Genomic DNA, 20,923 nt, shown 5'->3' with positions numbered 1-20,923 from the left:
TTAACCGACCGACTCTATTTTTTTTAGACCACAGCGCCGACCCTAAGATTTTCTCATTTCCCAGGTCATATTAATCGTTTTTGACGTAGTTTTCTGCAAACAAATTCCAACACAAGAATTATTTTGTCTAATCTTGTCTATTGTCGGGTGTTTTCTTGGATGATTCAAAATATTATTTAGACATTTTCTTACATGACAAGCCAATAAAAAAACTATATTGGCATCGGATGGCCTATACATTGAGTGGATTAGACAATATGTGTGTTAAGGTTAATATGGCCAGAGACTGTCGATCATTATAATGGCAATTATCGAGGACATGAACAGTTGGTGGAGTTTCGATTGCCAATTACTACTGTTTCTTGTCAAACTTCAAACATTCAGAGCTCTAAAGTATAAATTGACTGCAATGTTCAACTGATTTTTCATTATCTATTTTGGAACTTTTATAGCAATAACGACCAACACATTTCTCTAAGTCTGGTATAATGTATGTTTAAATTATAAATGTCCCATACTATAGTCTCAAAAATAATAATCTTTTAGATGGTGTAACACGAGCACATGTCTGGTTGCATGGCGTACGGTACAGTGAACATGCATATTAAATTACATATATCTTGTAGAATAATAGCTACTTAGCACGAAGGCCGTAATTCCCCCTAAAAATAAGCCAACGTCCGCGACGAAACTGGAACTTGATCTATTCCTACCCATACTAAGTGTAACTAAACCTATTAATCAAATTTGAAATGAAGAATTTACAATATAACGGGGAAGTCCCGAAAAATTCCAAAAGCAGGTTAACGACGACGAAAGTTCTTACTAAAAGAATTCATACTGTTATAATATTATGCATAACCATGCGCTATGGACTGAATTTGAAAATATTCATATTTCGTTTCTTTTGCGTCTTTCTTAAATCCCAATTTTTAACAGCTATATTACGATCAGTTTTAAAACTACAAAACAACGGAAACCTAGTTTGTAGTTGCGCTCAGTAGTTGGGAATTTAGACCCACCGGACTAATTATTAATTTAACATTTGAAATGAATTCGGACCATTATTTAAGAGGGGGTTGGGTTGCCGAATGGTTAAACGCGTGCCCGTTAGATCATAAGGTTTGTCACTGAGGCAAATGGCGTTGTTTAGATTCACCGCTTGTACGTGACAAGGAGTTGGATAGTCTGTTCATAGTCGTTAGATTTCTCGGGTCTTTCGGTTTCCTCCCATAGCTAAAGACCCTTACGCGCAAGCCAATTATTGAAATAAAATTGAACCATATGTTAGTCCCAAAATGATCTAGTTTGTGTCGAGTGGACGCCAAATCTATCTGTCTCTCTCTCTCTCCCTACCATTACTTCAGATCTTACTATCGTGGTGAAGATGGGAGTGGCACTTACCAAGATAATCCATACAAAAATCCAGATGGGACAGAACAATGTGATTATACAATGCAAAGGGTGGTTTACTCCTCGCCTACAGTAAAAAAAATATAATAATCATTAAATACAATAAACATTTAACCTGAAACATGAAAGAGACACAAAACATGGACTGATTACTGATTGGATCAAACAAACAAATATTATTATTTCGTTTCGTTTATTTTGTTTTATTTTTTACACTGCACTATAACCTAAGTAACTTTCTAATATCACAGTGTTTTGTCAATGAAGGTACTATGTTTATCAGTCATTCATTTGCCAAATGCTTACATCCGCTATGACAAACTGGGGTCACTTTTAGTCACTTTTTATAATTTCCCACGAAACATCATTGTTTACCATTACATACGATATGATTGGTCAGTCAATTCACCTGATGTAACCACCGCTTGCAAGGAAAATAGGTCAGAAATAAACGCAGTCTAGCATCAAAAATAAAGTGGCAAGTTATTTAATTGGTGGTTTATGGAGGCCGACATTTTGCTTTAAATCCAGATCGTGTCCCTTCTCTAGATTAATTTGTGTTTCACATTTCATCTTTCACCTTGAAGATACATCGAGCATCCATAGATAAAATATTACTTACTCCTTTACAATCACCGTGTTAGATGCCGCTGGTTGGCTAACCACCACAACGTTGTTCGATGTTTGTTGTTGCTGAAAAAATGGCATAGATAGATTACTAACAAAGTTTGTCTAAGTAAAGACAGTGGCCATCTTCATCAACGAGGCAGTTGACACAATATATATGCTTCATAATACTAAACATTTCTACAGATAATCGTTTGTATATGAATAAGGTCTGGTTATCTGTTAACCAAATTCCTTTGGACCCAGTTCTTTCGCAGTTAAACATGCTTGATTATATTGAATATTCTAGATGCTGCAAAATTACAAAATAGTCGTAACTTAATACCTGCATGGGAGGCGGTGGGTAGTAACCATGTGGTGGAGGCGGGTAGTAACCTTGTGGTGGTGGCGGAGGATGGCCATTGTAGGGTTGTTGCGGAGGACCAGGAGCGCCATATGGTGGTGGGGCGTCAGACATCTGAAAATTGTAATTACGATAGAAAACAAGATATTAGCTTAAAGCTGCAATATCGTTATCAATCTAACTCAAATCATGTCCAGTCATCATATAAGTGTAAATAAAAAATATAGTGTCGCCAGATTTTTCTTTTAAAATACCACTTAATTTAGTTGGTAATCAAAATGACATTCACATTTAACAATATCATCGAGAGATGAAAACAGAATATCATTTGCGGGGGTACTATGTAATGAGTTTAAAGGAGCTAAATCGCTAATATTTGGGGCCTAGAAATTGACACAAATTGGTCGTAACGCATTTAATAATGTAATATGAATGTATATAAACTAATTTACATTAAATCGTTTCCGTTTTTACTCTAATTTCAAATCAGTTATGTTCGGCGAACTACGCGAGAAGTCTCAATTGAATGACAATGTCTAGCGCCTGGTTATTTCAGTCTACACCGATAGTATTTATTGCGCATGGTCTTCAGATAAGAATATGGCGTCAGCGTTTGAATATGTCTAGGCTCGTTCTTCGAGTCCCTTGTTACAAATGGGCTGAAACGCATTCTGGTACACGATTCGTGTACCAATGGTAAAATCTTTATTTTGTTTTGAATAATAGATATCAGAAGCTCATCTCTTCTCGGTAAGATCACAACATCAATGTTGATTTAAATTGACAAATAATTCGTGTTTTCAATGTCGAAGACTGTGGATAATATTGAGTTAAATACTTAGCTAATTTATACTGGTAGAATTTCTAAATTTATATCCATATCAAAAAATTAGTATAATTAAAGGCATATTAATACAGGGACGAGCTGTAGACTAAAGGCCCCTGAGTTTGGCCCTATATATGAGGGGTACCCACTCTATTCCAAATTGCTATTATACTGTTTGTAGCTGATGTACACATTGAGCGGGTGACAATTTTACCAATTCATCTAAACCGACATAAATTCAAGCCTCAAAACGGTCCCAAACTTACGAAGGGCCCCAATTATTAGAGAAGTTCAGATGCCTTCCGAAAACGAGGACGAGAACAAAATGAAGTCGTTGTCGTTCTCGGAAGACGTGACAAACTTTCACGGTTCAGAAAAATCCGCATTCTTGACAAAACGTGATGGCCAGTTCATCGTTAATAGAGCAAAAAGTGCGCTGGTTGAAAGTGTCGGTTCGTTTTATCATTTCGCTTTTATTCGACCACCATACATAGTCCGGTTGGGTTTGTTACAAAATTCCAAACCGTCGGCTTTTCGGGTAGAAATCGTGGAATAAGCTTGATTTTGAAGGTTTTGATGCTTAATGATAAAAAAACCAATGTTGACATTTTTTCTGAGTAGTTCTTCATAGTTTGGGAGCCCATTATTTGAGGGTAGCCATTTTGCGATAATATTCCAACTTATTTTTTTTATTTTTACCTTATTTATAATGTGATCGACATATTAACTGTGATTTGGCAATGTATTACTATTGGCAGGGGTCGTGACAACTTTTCAGATTTTTTTCGATGACTTCATGAAGATATTTCCAAGATGGCGGCCATTTTTGACGGGAAAATCGGACGATGTGCTTATTTCGATCAAGTAGTAGTGTGTGGTGTCAAAAAATATATTTTCAGGGGCACAGATTCAATTTCTGCCAATTACAACTGTGGGTAAGCTTACTCTTCCGGACACCTGTACCACTGTTTGTCGTGTATTTTGTACACGGTGAACAGTCCATATGCTGATTACACTATTTTGCCTTATTACACTATTTTGCCTATACCGTTTTTTTTAGGACTTCGAATTTTGTCTAATGGTTTGGATTGTTCGTACTTGGTTTTATTTTATTATGATCACATGTAGACCTATTTTGCATATTTCCTGGATAGCGGCCATTTTTTGGCGGGAAAATGGGACGATGTACTGATATTGATTAAATGGTCGTCTTTGGTGTCAATATATATCTTTTCAGGGGCACAGATTCCATTTCTCCCAGTTACAACTGTGTAAAATGATCACATGATCATCTATTTTGCATATTTCCAAGATGGTGGCCATTTTTGGCAGGAAAATGGGGACGGTGTTCTAATATTGATTAAGTAGTCGTCTTTGGTGTAAATATATCTGTTTTCGGGTCGCAGATTCCATTCCTGCCGTTTATGGCTGCTATTTGTGGCGAGAAAAATGGGACAATGTGCTGATTTTGATTAAGAAGTCGTGTTTTGTGTCAATATATTTTCTGGACGCATATTCGATTTCTGCCATTAACAACTAACTGCGTAAAATGATGGTAAGTTCACTCATTCAGCATATTTCTAAGATGGCTGCCGTTTGTGGCAGGGCGTTTTCTAAACACATTACTGAAACGGTTTCTGAATCCAATTCTGCTATGTATAAGCTTGTAGTATGTTCCTGGAAGCCATTGCCGTGTATACCCATTAGGTATATTATCCAACGATGAAAATTCCTCATCCGAGTTGACCACTGAGCTAATATCGATTTTCCAGGAAAAAAGTGCATTTACTTGGTCGATCAGTCTGATTTTAAGACTTGTTGGCGCCATAGAGACCTTCAGTTTATGTTGTCTGTCAGTTATATATACAAAATTAACGATGGTTAAAAATGTGACACTTTTGAAAAGGTAATTAATAAATTAAAAAGAAGAACAGAAATGTTAAATATATTAAATATAAAGCGGTACACAAAGAAATAAAAAACAAGGAATGCAAATGAAATAGTAATACTTGCTATAAAAAAACCATCGTGGCATAGATTATGTTATGAACTGACATAAATATGCGTGTGGAAGGAGTCGTCCAAACGAAAGCTGTTGCAAACAAATTATATCACCAATTAAACGACGACGTGACCCGTCATCTATGACATCCCTGCCATCCACATTGAAAGAACTGGTGGCAGTTGACCAAGCGAATAGCTTTTTCTTTCCCAGGAAAACCAATATCAGCTCAGTGGTCATCTCGGATCAGTAATTTTCATCGTTGGTTATATATCAAATGGGTCCGACACGGTACCGGCTTTCAGGAATGTGCTACAAGCTAATAGCAGAATTGACGCAGAAACGCGTAAATAAAAACGACAAGTAAATATATGATAATAATACGTTTAGAAAACGTTCTGCCGACTTGAAAATATGCTAAATTATTGATCATTGATCATTTTACGCAGTTGTATATGGGAGAAATCGCATTTTACGCAGTTGTATATGGCAGAAATCGAACCTGCGCCACCCAAAACATATATATTGACACCAAAGACAACTACTTAAACAAAATCAGCAAATTGTCCGATTTTTCCGCCACAAGTGGCAACAATATTGGCAATATACTAAATATGTGAAAATGTGATCATTTTACAAAGTTGTAAATGTCAGGAATGAATTTTGCGCCCCCGTAAACATATATTATATTGACATCAAACACTACTACTTAATCAATATCTGGACATGTCCCAATTTCCGTCAAAAATGGCTGTCCTCTTGGAAATATATTAAGTATGTGACCATGTGATCAATTTACAAGGTTGTAAATGTCAGAAATGGAATCTACGACCACGAAAACATATATATTGACACCAAACACTGCTACTTAATCAAAATCTTCCCATCGTTTCATGTTCCCGCCAAAAATTGCAGTCAACTTGGAAATATGCTAATTATGTGAACCTGTGATCATTTTACAAGTTTGTATGGAACCTGCGACCCCGAAAACATTAAACAAAATCTTCACATCGTCCCATTTTCCCACTAAAATGGCCGCCATCTTGGAAATATCTTCATGGAGTGATGGGAAAAAATCTGAAATATAGTCATGACCCCTGTGAATACTAATACAGTGCCAAATCACAGTTGATATGTCAATAACATTAAAAATAGGGTGAAAATAAAAAAAAAATAAGTTGGAATATATTATCGAAAATGGCTGCCCTCCGATAATGGCCTTCCATACCATGAAGAAATACTCAGAAAAAATGTCAACATTGTTTTTTGTCATTAAACATCGAAACCTCCAAAATAAAGCCAATTCCACGATTTCTACCCGAAAAGCCAACGGATTTACATTAAGGATCGGACTAACAGTGCCATACAAAGGCTGGTATATTTGAAAGAGATGTGTTTCGGTATGATAACCACGGAATTCACTTACGACTTCAGAGTGTCCAAGCCATTTTCACGAGCGAGTTCTTCTGTCGCCGTGGGGAGAGGGGGCTCGAGAACTGATGACGTAGCATGCAAAAAGGGAATCGCCGCATTCTCGCTATCGATTTCGGCGTGCATCTGTAAGCTTATTGTCACAACTCTCCAATCCAACTTGAGAGGGAGAGAGAAATGGGGTTTAACGTCCACTCGACACAAACTAGGTCATTTCGGGACTAACATATGGTTTAATTTTATTTCAATAATTCGCTTGCGCGTAGTGGTCTTTAGCAGTGGGAGGAAACCGGAGGACCCGGAGAAAACCCATGATGTTGGACAGGCGACCCAACTCCTTGTCATGTATGTTATTTTAACTTAGTACTTTGATATTATTTTTCTTGTTTTATTCCTATTTATGTAATTTATTGATATACTAATGTGAAATTTTAACCGTGTCTCATAAGTCGTTATCGGCTGGCATCTACTTTTTACTTTATGTAACTGTGTATTTACATTTTAAAACCTTTGTATACATGCAGATGGTGACACGTTAATAAAATATATTTTATCTTTATCTGTTATGATAATAAAAACTTCAAGGTTTACAAATTGGCATTTTATGAAGTATAATAATAAACGTCCAAACAAAACTGTATAAAAAAAATCTTTTTATATTTGGGACAACGCAATTGACACATTAGTTAATGGACAATGTTTGTCTATGCCATTTCTGTCAACAAATTCTAAATATTATTTGAACACAGAAATCTCTTCTTTGGATGAAACCCGGACAAAGATTTACATCACTTCCGGGCTCTTCACATTGTTCTTTCGGATCAACCGCTGCAAAACTGTCTGTAATAATGTTACCAAAATACAATCTCAATAACTGGACGCCTATTTAGTTTTAATTTCCATACCCCACCCTTGTAGAATGCTTTGTCCTGTGGTAAATTGCCAACAGCAAATCAGTTACCTAATACACTAGGTAAGGGGGTACTTTTAAATGGAGCTACGAGCGTACCAAGACTAATTGGAAATTGGATCAATCCATGGTGTTTTATGTTCAACTGTCGACGAATTAAGCCAAAAATATACTAAAAACCCTCTTCATTTCTCGAATATCAAAATAACACAATTCCAATCCAATACTTTATTCTGACGATTTTGAAGAGCATTTCGGATCATTTTGATTTCGATGGAATGCTGAACAAGTCTGAACAAATACATACTACATTGGGGTATTATTTTTTTTCCATAAAGATTGGGGATGAAATTACACCTATAACTTGTCGCACACTGTAATTTTAATTATGTGTAAACGTAAAGTGCGACGCAATTATAAATCTTTCGGCTCGAATGCACATTATCAATGAAATAAATTTTGCATTTATAGTTAAATTCATTGTCATGGTATTCTTATCTTCATTCAACATTATTGTCATATCAAGGGAAGTTAGTCATGATGTGGATTTCATCAGTGGTCAGTATTCCAGACACTTCGTACGTCCCAATGATGTCGATTTAGCAAAGAGGGGTTTTATGCGATGTATTTTGAATTGTTTTATTTCTACGGTGGCTAAGTGGGTAAGACGCTGGCTCGCTAGCCTGGAGGTTCGGTGTACGACCCCTGCATTGGCCGAGAAAGTTCCCTCAGAATTTCCGGCATGGTCCTCCCTTGTCAGTGATGCAGGACGGAGTGCCTGCCATGACAGCTGTCTAGTCATTCGGGTGAGACGAAAAACCGAGGTCCCGTGTACACATAGGCGTGCACGTAAAAGATCCCTTGACAGTTGGAATTCGATATAAGAGTAGGCCGTAGTGCCGCTGTCCAGGCAAAATTCCCCATAGCACACCGTATGGCGTATGCCCGTCTTCATTAGCCCACTTCGGAGCAAAACAGTACGACGTTAAACCCCATTTCATTTCATTTCATTTCTTTTACTTTAAAGGGCATATGGCTCTATTCTTTGGAACCTTAAAATAGGCGAAAATGGGTCCAAATGATGTCGATTTAGCAAACAGAGTTTTTATAATTGATGTCCGACTACAATAATCAATGCGATGTATTTTTCACCGTTGGAACCTTAAAATAAGCGTAAATGTGTCCCAATGATGTCAATTTAGCAAAGAGGGGTTTTATAATTGAGGTCCGACTATTATATTCTATTGGATGTATTTTTCACTGTTTTATTTCTTTTACTTCAAAGCCCGTATGGCTCTATTCTTTTGATGGGGGAAATTACTAATGTTGAAATTAACCTGTTGCAGGTAATATTGACATTCGGGTTCGTGTTATACTTATGGAAAGGATATGTTGACATAATTACTTGCATTATTTAAAACATTTATGAACCTTTTCCGGTGACCTTTAATATTGGCGACATTGGGTGCAAAAGCACATTAATGGAATATAGATGTATATAAAGTGATTTATATTCAAGTTTTAGAAATGAAATGAAATGAAATGGGGTTTAACGTCCTACTGTTCTGATCCTATACTGGGCTAATGAAGACGGGCATACGCCATACAGTGTGCTATGAGGGGAATTTTGCCTGGGCAGCGGCACTATCGCCTACTCTTATATCGAATTCCAACTGCCAAGGGATCTTTTACGTGCATTCCAATGTTTACACGGGACCTCGGTTTTTCGTCTCATCCGAAGGACTAGACAGCTGTCCTTGTCAGGCCCTCCGTCCTGCATCACTGACAAGGGGAAACCACGTCGGAAAATCGGGATGAACTTTCTCGGCCAATGCAGGGATCGAACACCCGACCTCCAGGCTAGTCAGCCAGCGCCTTACCCACCTAGCCACTCAAGTTTTAGAAGTAATATTGTAATTTCTAATCAATTATGTTTGGTGAAATACAGTGAACAGTCCAAATTTAATGTATAACATGTCGGCTTCCTAAATCACCCCGATAAATAATTTAGATGTTTTATTAACAAAGTTTCACTCTATCGATGAGAACGTAGATGGAGCTATACTATTTATGGCGCATAAGTTATTCTTACCTTCGGGTTGTAGTTGAACAAGTTGACGTGTCTTCTCGCGGATGTTAGTCCTTGCTCTATATACCTATATATTTATCTACCCATATTTTATTAAAATACATAGCAACGTACATATATAATTGACTGCTATCATATTATAGCCAGTGTTAATTTGTTTTGTGCCACAAATCTCGTCGTTTCAAATTTCGGTTCAAATAACGAAGCAATCAACCGTTACTGATTGTACACCACTACGTAAACATTACAGTATGTACCAAGTAAGCTTAAACATACACTAACAACTGATATAAGAGTAGATCGTAGAGCCGCTGTCCGGGCAAAATTTCCCTCATATCGTACTGTATGTCATCATTTCCTTTCCTTTCATTTTAGGTTTTGTATTTGAGAAAAGTAATCAAATTAATATAGTAGTTTCGCTTTTTATTGTTACCCCCCCCCCCCCCAAAAAAAAAGAATACCCCCCCCCCCCAAAAAAAAACAATAATGTTTTTTTTAAAGCATTCTAGTAGGCGATTTCCTTTCATTGCGGGGTCGGATAGGGATGCAACTATAGTTGTAAATAAATATTTTGTTATATTATAATAATTGAAATCTCCACAAAGACGTTTTGAAATATGAGATATTACAATTAAAATTGTCCCTGGTGTTGGCTCTGGGCTCTGTGAGATATGATTAATTTATAAACAAACTGTTTATAATTCATAAGAAAAAAAACCCCCACCAATAACAAGGTCTAAATCATGATAGTATGCATATTAATTCAGTATTTATGTAATAAATCGCAATAAAACTATGATAATAATTAAAAAACATGAAAAATCTTTGCTCTGCGGTGTAAACCTTTTCTTCGCGGTGTAGACCTTTCCACCGCGAACAAAACTTTATACCGCGGAGAAAAAGGTCTCCACCGCGGAGAAAATGTTTACACAAAGGGTTTATACCGCCGGGAAAAAGTTTTCCACGGTTTTTTTTTATTTGTACGGTGGCTGATTTAGGACACGCCAAAAAAAAAAATATCTCGAGCGCTCGAGGTACTAAGTCGAGCACTCTAGATAATACAATGATCCGTTCCAACATGAAATAAATAACCTTGGATCAGACCGGAGCTTCTAGATAAGAGGAAATGTCAGTCTCTCCTAGCAAAACTCTGTAACCTCGATATATACAATTATTGATTCGTATAATAACATGCGATATACTCCCCACTTGGTAGGGGGTAAATATAATGGGAAATATTTAGTGGTGGTGATTAGCATGGGATGGAGTGTGTGTGTGAGATATTTTTTTTTTTGCGTGTCCTAAATCAGCCACCGTAGATTTGCGTGTCCTAAATCAGCCACCGTAGATTTATCATAGTTTCCACTGCGATTTCTCATATGAGGTAAATTATAAGAAAAAGGTATAAATCAACGTATTAATTATAAGAAAAAGGTATAAATCAACGTATTAATTATAAGAAAAAGGTATAAATCAACGTATTAAAAGGCCACCGTACTTCTTCGCCTGGAATCCAACACCACTGTTTATATATATATAACTCTACATGGATTACATCTTCTTATATAATAATAATATAAATAATATATTTTATTCGTACTCAGGTACAGTTCAATTATAAATACGTACATAAATTACAAACGATATAAAACAATATTATACAATCGCAATAATGTAAAGATTATTCAATCAGTATATAGGTGGTGAATTATTTCAGGTATATGTTCACGGGGTTTATCTTTGTTGTTTGATTCTATTAAATATATCATATTTTTCACAGTTGCTGACTTTTGAAATTCACAATATCATTGTCAATATTAGAACAAAATGTGTTTTTCACTCTAAAAAGTTAAACCTCAAAATACTGTATTTAAAACAAATATAATTTATATTATTACAAATATTAGAACCACTTCCATAAAAAGCATGTTTACTACAAGTCCTGATTCAAAGATTCTTATTGTTAACTGATGTTTTAAAGAATTTCACAAATCTTAAGTGCAGCTGATTTTCAACAGGGCGATCTTGACATAAAATAGGTAGTAGTTTATTATGAGTGCGATAAGGCAGACTAAGTAGTCGACGAATACATTTACGCCAGGTTGGGGGATCACGTGGCTAAGTGGGTAAGACGCTGGCTCGCTAGCCTGGAGATCGGGTGTTCGATCCCTGCATTAGCCAAGAAAGTTCATCCAGATTTTCCGGCGTGATTTCCCCTTGTCAGTGATGCAGGACGTAGAGCCTGACAAGGACAGCTGTCTATTCGTTCGATATAAGAGTAGGCTGTAGCGCCGCTGCCCGGGCAAAATTTCCCTCATAGCACACTGTATGGCGTATGCCCGTCTTCATTAGCCCAGTTTAGGAGCAGAACAGTAGGACGTTAAACCCCATTTCATTTCATTTTACGCCAGTACAGTAAAAGTTATTTTTTGGACTTGTGCTCAAAGTCCCACAATACACTACCATATAAAGGCATGCAATAGGTTTTAAAAAGCTGATATTCTGTGTCTGATAATGCAATCTTAAATTGATTAAAAGTAACATTGAATTTAGCAATAAAACTATCTATTCCTTTCTGGATTGTATGTTCTTTACTATCACAAAGTAGAGAGTTGTCTAGATGCGGTTTATAATGTACAACATTAACACCTTTACCATAAAAAATAAATATCTTTAAAATTGCTATCGTTCTGCTTATCATCATGACTTAAATAGAGCAGAACGAACACGGTCATATGGGACAACAATCACTGGTTTATTATACACCAGCACGACGTTTCGATAAGTATTCTCTTTTCGTTATCAAGCACAATGACATTTAGTAAACTGAAAGGTCTATATATATGAATGTACAGTGTGAAGCCATACTTAATTAATTTGTGAAGTGATTAGAGGGTACGTACAGGTTAATAGTCTACTCCAGGGACCATCTTGATCGTTCATCAAAGACTCCGCTGAATTCTTCCACAAAATCCGAGACATCACTCAACCTGGAAGAATTGTATTCTATGATGTTACACACCCATTTACTAATGTTCCCCGCCAAGAAGACACCGAAGTTCTTCGCTCTCGCACTGATAAACTAAAAGTTCCACTTGAGACCAAACTAACTACCAACAGCATCATAGATCTTATCAACACTTGTTTGGACTCCACCTACTTCACATGGGGCGACGACTTGTACCAACAAGTTCATGGGTTACCACTGGAAAGTCCCCTTTTCCCCGATAATGTCCCCAAATTTTCCTAACCCATTTTGAAGAACGCACCCACAGCACGTCCCCCATCACCACCTTAGTTTGGCTTTGCAGGGTCGACGACACCTTTGTTGTTTTGAAAGAACGGGATAAAGCCATGGCCCAGTTGGATCACTTAAACAACCAGCATCCCGGGATCAAATTCACAATAGAGACAGAGAAAGAAGAAACCCTACCATTTTAGATGTTCACGTCCACAAACAAAACAGCCGTATGAAATCCAAGCTTTACTGTAAACCAACGCATACAGACTAGTACATCAATTATAACTCAGGTCACCCCCACTACATTAAAAAAGCCCTTATATCTTCCTTAGTACGCAGAGCCATGAATATATGTGAACCAGAATATCTTCATGATGAATTGGGCCACTTACGACACGTTTTCTGCAACCTAAATAGTTACCCTCCAACCATAGTCAATAAACAGATTCAGGCTACCCTATGAAGTAACCAACAGAGGCCAGAGGAAACCTGCCATTCTATGGAAACCTCACCTATCAGGTTAGCCGACTATTAAAGAAAAACAACATTGACACTTCATTCACTATCCTCACATCCCTTAAACAGATCTTGAAAGCCAATGGAAAACTGCAACCAACCAGTCCCGCACAACTCAAGGGAGCTATCTACAAAATTAGCTGCTCGTGTGAAAAAAAAACCTGTATCGGGGAAACCAAATGACCAGTTGAACACAAGTCAAGAGCCTCAAGTAACACATCCGTCATAGCAGAACACTTGAAGGGCCACCCACGACACCAAATAAAACGGAACAAGGTAGAAAGTCTGGCAGTATAACAACACAACAAGAAAATTCGGAAAGTAAAAGAAGCTATACACATCAAAATATTTCACCTGAATTAAATAAAGTTCTTGGATTGTTTATTCCTAGGGCCCATGATGTAGCTATTAAAAATTAATGCATGGGAATTTATAACGCTGTAATTACCAATTCATTCATATCATTCCCTTTACTTATTATTCTAACACTCACACCTCGGTTTATCCCTCAAGGACATTATTACTGTGTTATTTTAGTGTAATTATGTGTTGTTGTCTCTCCTTATTATGATTTTACTGTGAATCTAAATCCTTATTAATCATATTGTCTTTCTAAATTCTTAGTTGTTTATATACTTGTTAAATATGGAATAACTCTTCTAATCATAATTGTACAACATAATAATGGCTTCATGTTAATCTATACCCTTGTCATCATATTGTGTGTCTAAGTTTATTGTTGTTAAATATGATTGTTTAATGTATGTACCTCTCTAATCACTTCACAAATTAATTTAGTATGGCTTCACATTGTACATTCATATAATATAGACCTTCCACTTTACTTAACACTTGTCAATTAGCTTTCGCCCTGTTAACATCTAGTGGATCATTGAATTACTGGATTATTGGATTATCTTACGCTGTAAGTACTGTTATACCTTATTCTCCTCACTTCTCTATCTTTGTTACAAATACTTTATTAAATTTGTCAATTGATCAACTCAAGTCAGCGGGTGGGCTGTTTTTAGTTGCTCAACAAAGTTAGGCTTCAAACTTTCGTTTTATTTTCGACCCCCTATCCCCCTTCACCCACAACACTGCTTTATTTTCCCTTTTATATTACACCCATTTCTCCTTTTTCCTTCTTTTTTATTTTTATCTTTACATAAACCTCTCTTATTTTTATAATGGCAGGAAGTTTTGCAAATACTTTAATAAACTAAACTCTCCATGGATACCCCAATCGACATTCCCATCCAAAGTGGTGCATGAGTATAAATATATTGTTATATGCACTCCCAAAAATGGGAAATCTTTCAAAGGCACAAAGGTGTCAAAAATAGGAGATGAAATACGCAAGAACTGGGGAACAGCAGCTCTCCCCGACATAAGAATCCTTGCAAATGGAAATGCCTGGATCGCCTTCCAGAACATGGAGGACGCCCAATTGGCAACGACCATTAAAACACTAGGAAGCTATAACGTCGAAATCTCCATGCCGGAGCATAATCAGGCGGATAAGGTTATCATATATACAATATCCCGAAGGATTAAAGTTAGGGGGTTACAATCCCCTAGCCCTATACCAATACCCCGTAAGACAGGGGAAAATATACGAACAATACAAATAACGTTCAAGAAAAATGAGATCCCGCAAGGCATCATATATATGCTCCATGAAAGACGACCCGTGCATCCTTACACCCCTAAGGTTAAGCGTTGCACAAAGTGCCAAAGAGTAGCTAGGGCACATACAAAAATTTTGCAGGAGTGCAGCGATATGTGGGAAATGTGCACTAAGTACATGAGTACATAATCAGTACTCACCATGCAATACACGCATGGTATAAGTCACAAAGAAGCAACAGCACATGTTGCTAACAAAACTGTACCACAAATAAATTTTTCACTCCTCAGTTCTAGAGCGCAGGAGACTTTCTCCGCTTCTGCCGGGACATATACCTCCATTTCACTGAGCAGTCATTCCGAAGTTCTACCTTGCCAAAAAAGAAGTGATGTCCGTCCATGATGATGAAAGGTCCTCCTTTGCCAACTGGGTGGCATCTGCTCTTTATACCCTACCTAAGCCTGTTTACCGGTATGCCAAATCGAAGATCATGGCCCTCATGGACGAATGTTCTGACCGAGCAGAAGTCCTGGAAATCCAACAGTCTCAAGCCTCAGCACCACTTGAACAGCAGCATCAACCCCAGCGGCAACCTGATTTTCATCTTCCGGTCATTAATGCACCACCACCTCGAAGCCGTCCTCATCAGCAGCCCCAGCAGCAGCCCTTTTTGCAGCATCCACAACAGTTCTGGCAGCCTCCACCTTCCCAGTGGCCCCAGTTGTTGTATGGTCCTCAAGTGTCCACAAAACTCCCCAATGGTTGGCTCAGCAGTGCCCGCAGCCTTCGACATCGGGAGCATTATCTCAGCTTCACAAGGAACAACAGTCAGCCAGACCAGCCAGTTGGCCTTCAGTGGCGTGCGCTTCGACCCCTTTATCGACACCAGTACACACAGACACTGCAGGCAGTAGCAGGACGGCTAACATTTCGAGCATTTCATGTGGGCTACGAAGAGTTTGCATTGGAGGACGACGACGACGACAACGACGACGTGGGAGTCGCTGATACTCTGACAGAACATTAAAGTGTGTCTTAGTATTTGATATGTAGATAGCACTGAATGAGTTTACATTATGTCCAGGATGTGATAATGATGTAATTAATTTTGTTTGTCTTTAAATAAATTTCTTAATTACTTCAGTATTTTATTGTTTATTATGTTTGCCCCGAGTTTAGATGTTAAAACATAAAACAGCGAATGTTTCAGATAATTTAATAACAGTGTAAACATTTCGCACAATTGTTAAGAACAAATTGGAGGCACAGAAAATGCAGGTTTTTTAACTGTCATAATGGTCACTTGCACTTCAGTCAGTGTTAATCTGTGTGTTCTTGGCGTAGGGTTGCCAAGAGACCTGTCCGACTCCGCTGTTGAAATAAAGCTTGAGGTACTCCCGCTGCTTCTTGGCCTCCAGAGAGTCTCTGTTGGGACCAACCACTCCTGCAAGATCATGCATGTTGGCTGTCTGACGCCACTGCCCCAGGATAATATTGTGGTCCTGGTCTTCTCTGTCGATAACGGAATCGTGAAGTCTGGTGTATCTTGTCATCATTATGTTGTGAAGACAGATAGAAGCTTCAACCATAGTTCTGACGACATCTGGGCCCTGCTGCAATGTTGTGAGAAGGAACTGCTTTTTTGAATGTTAGTTGCACCGTTCTGATGTTTTTACCCTGTCTTACCGGGTACTGGTATATTGTCAGGGGGTTGTAACCTCCCAGCTTTAGATTATCGAGGATCTTCTCGTCGGTATATTCTTTGGGGACATTGTATACAATCACCCTGTCTGTTTGGTTGTGCTCCGACATGGAGATTTCAACCTTCAGATTTACTAAAATTTTAATAATTGTCGGCAATTGGGCGTTCTCAATATTTTGGAAAGAAAGCCTAGCGTTTCCATTTGCCAGTACCCTAATGTCCGGGAGAGCTGCTGTCTCCCATTTCATGCGTATCTCGTCACCGAATTTAGATACCTTTGTGGCTTTGAAGGATTTCCCTTCCTTGGGCGTGCATAATACGATATATTTATATTCTCGCACCATTCTTGATGAAAGAGCTGGTTGGGGCTTTCTTAGTGAGTTGAGCAAGCGAAATTTCCAGCCATGGTGAATGCAAAAAGATAAAAAATAAATAAATAAATAAAATAATAAAAAAATAAAGCAAAATTAAATAATAAACAACTAACAATATGGAAGAGAGGGGAGGGAAACGAAAAGTGAACGAAAGCTCGAAGCCTTATTTATGAACAACTAAGATTAGCCCGCACGCCAACTTGAGTTGTTCAGTTGACGAGATTAGCTAAGATAATTTGAGACAAAATAACAAAAAAGAGGAGAATAAAATATAACAGTAGTCACAGTATAAGGTAACCCAATAAGGTATTATACTGATAATAGCTAATGGTTTCATTTATTACAGCGGCTGAACTCGGGTGAGTCCATACGCCGGTCATTGCGTCTCTCCTCGTCTCCCTAGTCGTCTTTAGTCGTCTGCTCTCTGCTCTGTCTAGTCGTCTTTAGTTGTTTAACTGTCAGTAAACTCCTCATTATATACCCTCGGACAAAAGATACCTCGTGATCATATATGCAATTGTCTCTTTTATCTCGTCATGGTATGCTTACTGACCAGTTCGTATTCCTTTGAAGTAATGCAGAGCGTGTGCACAGATCATATGTAGTTTGTAAATGACATATGTGATTAATTATATGTTTAATTAGAACATAGCCAGTCCGTGCCTTAAGAGAAGTTAATACGGAGTTGAAGAGTCAATATCATATATTATCAAAAGTTTTAAGCACCTAAATGACCGTTCATGTTAAAGGATCTGTATGATAGGAGTTAGTCCGCTTAAAGTCAGTGTTAAGCCTATCTTCCAATTCCTGATTGTTACGATTGTAAACACAGCACAATAATATTTTGGTATTATTATGGTTTATTTTATAATAGCACATGCACATGTAGAATCTGAATTAATCGGTTTAATATCACAGATAAGAGAACTCTTCCACAGTATAGCACAACCACCAAACACTCGTCCTAGCATCAAATTATTACTGTCCATCCCTGATATAGCGTAAACAATGTCTTGTATTTTCTCCTCAAAATATTCAGTTGTTCTTGTAAGAGCCAGTGTTCCTGAATTAAGACAATATTGCGTTCTTTGCACAATTTCTGAACATACTCAAACCTGCCTACCCTATGACCATGGAAATTGTATGATGGGATCGTAAAATTGTTAATTGTGATTTCAGTCTAGTTTGAGAATCGTCACGTCGACGAAGACAATAGAAATACGTACCTGAACTCAACAAACAGTTTACTGAATTCCATTTCTGGAACAGTAAGTTTAAAAGATTTAAACATCGCATTTAACCGTCCATATATATACATGGACATGCATAAATTTATATTAATAAACTTACTAACATATAAATAACAATTTAATGCGAGTGAGAATTCGTAGTTTTATTAATAGCATTTATTCATGGAGCTACACCAATGATATAATAAATATTTAGTTCAAGGTGTTTGTTAATGCGTTTAAATGTTAGAATAAAGAAACGTTAAGCTTTCACAGGCGCCGAACTGCACTAAATTCAAATCATACCCCCTCGATCTACTCCCCGAACCTCAAAAGTTTTCTCAATCTGATTAAAATACAGATCTATATTTCCTTTCGTTTCTTATACTTTCGATAGCCTCAACTACATGGAGATCTGACAAGTTGTAGTGAGAGGTCGCGCCAGAGGTCAAACGATCGACTTTTGACCCTATGACGTCATACTTTTGATTTAATAATCAGCGTTGATGTTTCTACTGGGATATCCACAGTTCCGTGCACCGGACGCCAAAAACTAGACGTAACAGACCGTTTCATTGGCTAATCCTTCCATCAACCAGAACGCGGTTTATATAACACCTCTTCCAGATCCTAGTGTAGTAAAGCCCAGTAAAACGAAATTTTGAACTATAAAAAACGAAACGAAATAGGATCTGTGTTTTGATGTTATTTTTAGTTATCCTGTTCTGTATATTGATCAAACAAATCTGCTGAGGGGATGCTACCCCACCGACAATACAATGTGTTGTTGAAATCTTGATATGTTTGGGGGAATCTCGGGTTGTAAGGGAAATGGGAACTAGAACTACTGATCTCCAACTTTCTAGGTACCTCTATCGCCAACAAATGTACACACTTGAGATATAACCGACGGAAAGTACCGAGAGATGCCGATTGAGCTCCAGAGTATATAGGACTTACTTCTTATGAAACTGACCTAAAAACCATGGGTATAGAGTCCCGCTCATACTCCTTTATTGGGGTGATATTTGTAAACCTAAGACAAGATAAATCCAGATAATTATAATTAGCCATACTTGAGACTTCAAGTCACGTTTAACGTGTCGTAAATGTTTCGTCAAATAGAATCAGTACGCTACTAAGTGTAACTACAAATGTAGCTCCAATTCAGTTAGCGGTATTTCATGGTGGATCTTTTCCTGGCCATACAGGTTAGAAGCACTGGACCCCCATCCCCCATCCCATCATATACACAACCACCTAACCCCAATGACCGCGGCAGAGTGTTTGACAACGAATTTAGATGCAGCAACATTTCTCCTGACGTGCAAAACCCAGGTCACTTCCTGGAAACCAGGAAAACGACACTTCAATATCGTAAAGCAGACATTCAGAGTGTTTCGCCTATTGTTACGCCTATTGATAAAAGTGTTCTTAACAGATTCTCTCGTTGCAATATTTTCTAACGTGTCAAACCCAGAACCCGATCTGTAAAACAGAACAAGATTTTCGGACATACCCCCAGTAATAATAAAATTTGTGAAATTTCCTTCCCTTTTAGAAAGTATCCCCCGTCATATAGATCAGTGGTATAGTGAGAAAAAATATTGAAAGACAATTCTGATAGTTTATTCAACTTATATACAAGTATAATAATGAAACGAACTAAGGAAAATGTACATAATGTATGAAGCGCGATTGATCATATTGTTCAATTAATTTTAAAAAAAAACCGGCTCAAATTATCTCTGCTGCGAAATGCCTGAAATAGCATGGCATCCATATTATTTTTGTATAGCAAGAACGATATATGTCTGTTAAAATATTTGATATTTATTTATTCTTCACTAACATTAAAACTACCACATTAAGGGAGATAACGACATATCCTTGGGTGACTAGCGTCTTAATCTAACATGCTTTATTTATTTTGAACAATTTCTGCTACAAAGTGCATGATCTTTGAATTCGTAGTCTTAATTTCAATTGACCAGAAATACATTTGGCGTGATCGAATATCAAAATGCACAGATTAACTTCGAATGTATTCAAAAGGCGTCATATTCTGTACGCCAATGCATGTTTCTTTTATTATTATATTATTATTATTATTATTATAGAAATTAATAAAACTTTGAATCAATCTGTTTTAGAAATTGAAGCTATAGACACGGCAACGAGATATCACAAAATCACGTTTTCACAACTCAATAATATAAACTGGATACGCAGAAGCCCTTTGAATATCGCCGCGCACAACTCTCGCCTCGACGGCATTCACAACTGTGTGTGCTCTCCTGTCGACGATTGGCTGAAGAAGATATTGACATACACTGACTTTCGGTCCCAAGACATCTAGGCTAAAATAAAGAAATAAAAGAGTTACTTAAGATTATTAAAAGTAACTGTGTGGTAATCCATTTCAAGGGATGTATCAGTACCAGTTTGTAAAAGCCTCAAAACGATTCTTATGACATTCTTTGGTATGGAGGGGCATGATTGACTTAATTGAAATATAAATAGGTCACAAATAGACGCTGTTTCCCCTTAAAAGCTTAGTTTAGTTCTTTTCTATCTGTCTCAGTCGTAG

At 37.4% G+C, this 20,923-nt stretch overlaps 1 protein-coding gene across 1 annotated transcript; it reads right to left on the bottom strand.

Annotated features, from left to right (window-relative positions):
- Positions 1 to 474: 474 nt before the first annotated feature.
- On the bottom strand, positions 475 to 9,703 carry LOC126808235 (protein SPEC3). The gene is made up of 5 exons (XM_056098679.1): positions 9,645 to 9,703; positions 2,366 to 2,497; positions 2,036 to 2,106; positions 1,405 to 1,480; positions 475 to 480 (listed from the first exon to the last, which is right to left on the bottom strand). The coding sequence occupies exons 2-5, from the start codon at positions 2,495 to 2,497 to the stop codon at positions 475 to 477; spliced, it is 285 nt and encodes a 94-aa protein (XP_055954654.1). The 5' UTR covers positions 9,645 to 9,703.
- Positions 9,704 to 20,923: the final 11,220 nt, after the last annotated feature.

Source organism: Patella vulgata, chromosome 1 (genome assembly GCF_932274485.2).
Source record: "Patella vulgata chromosome 1, xgPatVulg1.2, whole genome shotgun sequence".
Lineage (NCBI taxonomy): Eukaryota > Metazoa > Mollusca > Gastropoda > Patellidae > Patella > Patella vulgata.
This window is presented reverse-complemented; position numbering and strand designations above follow the sequence as displayed.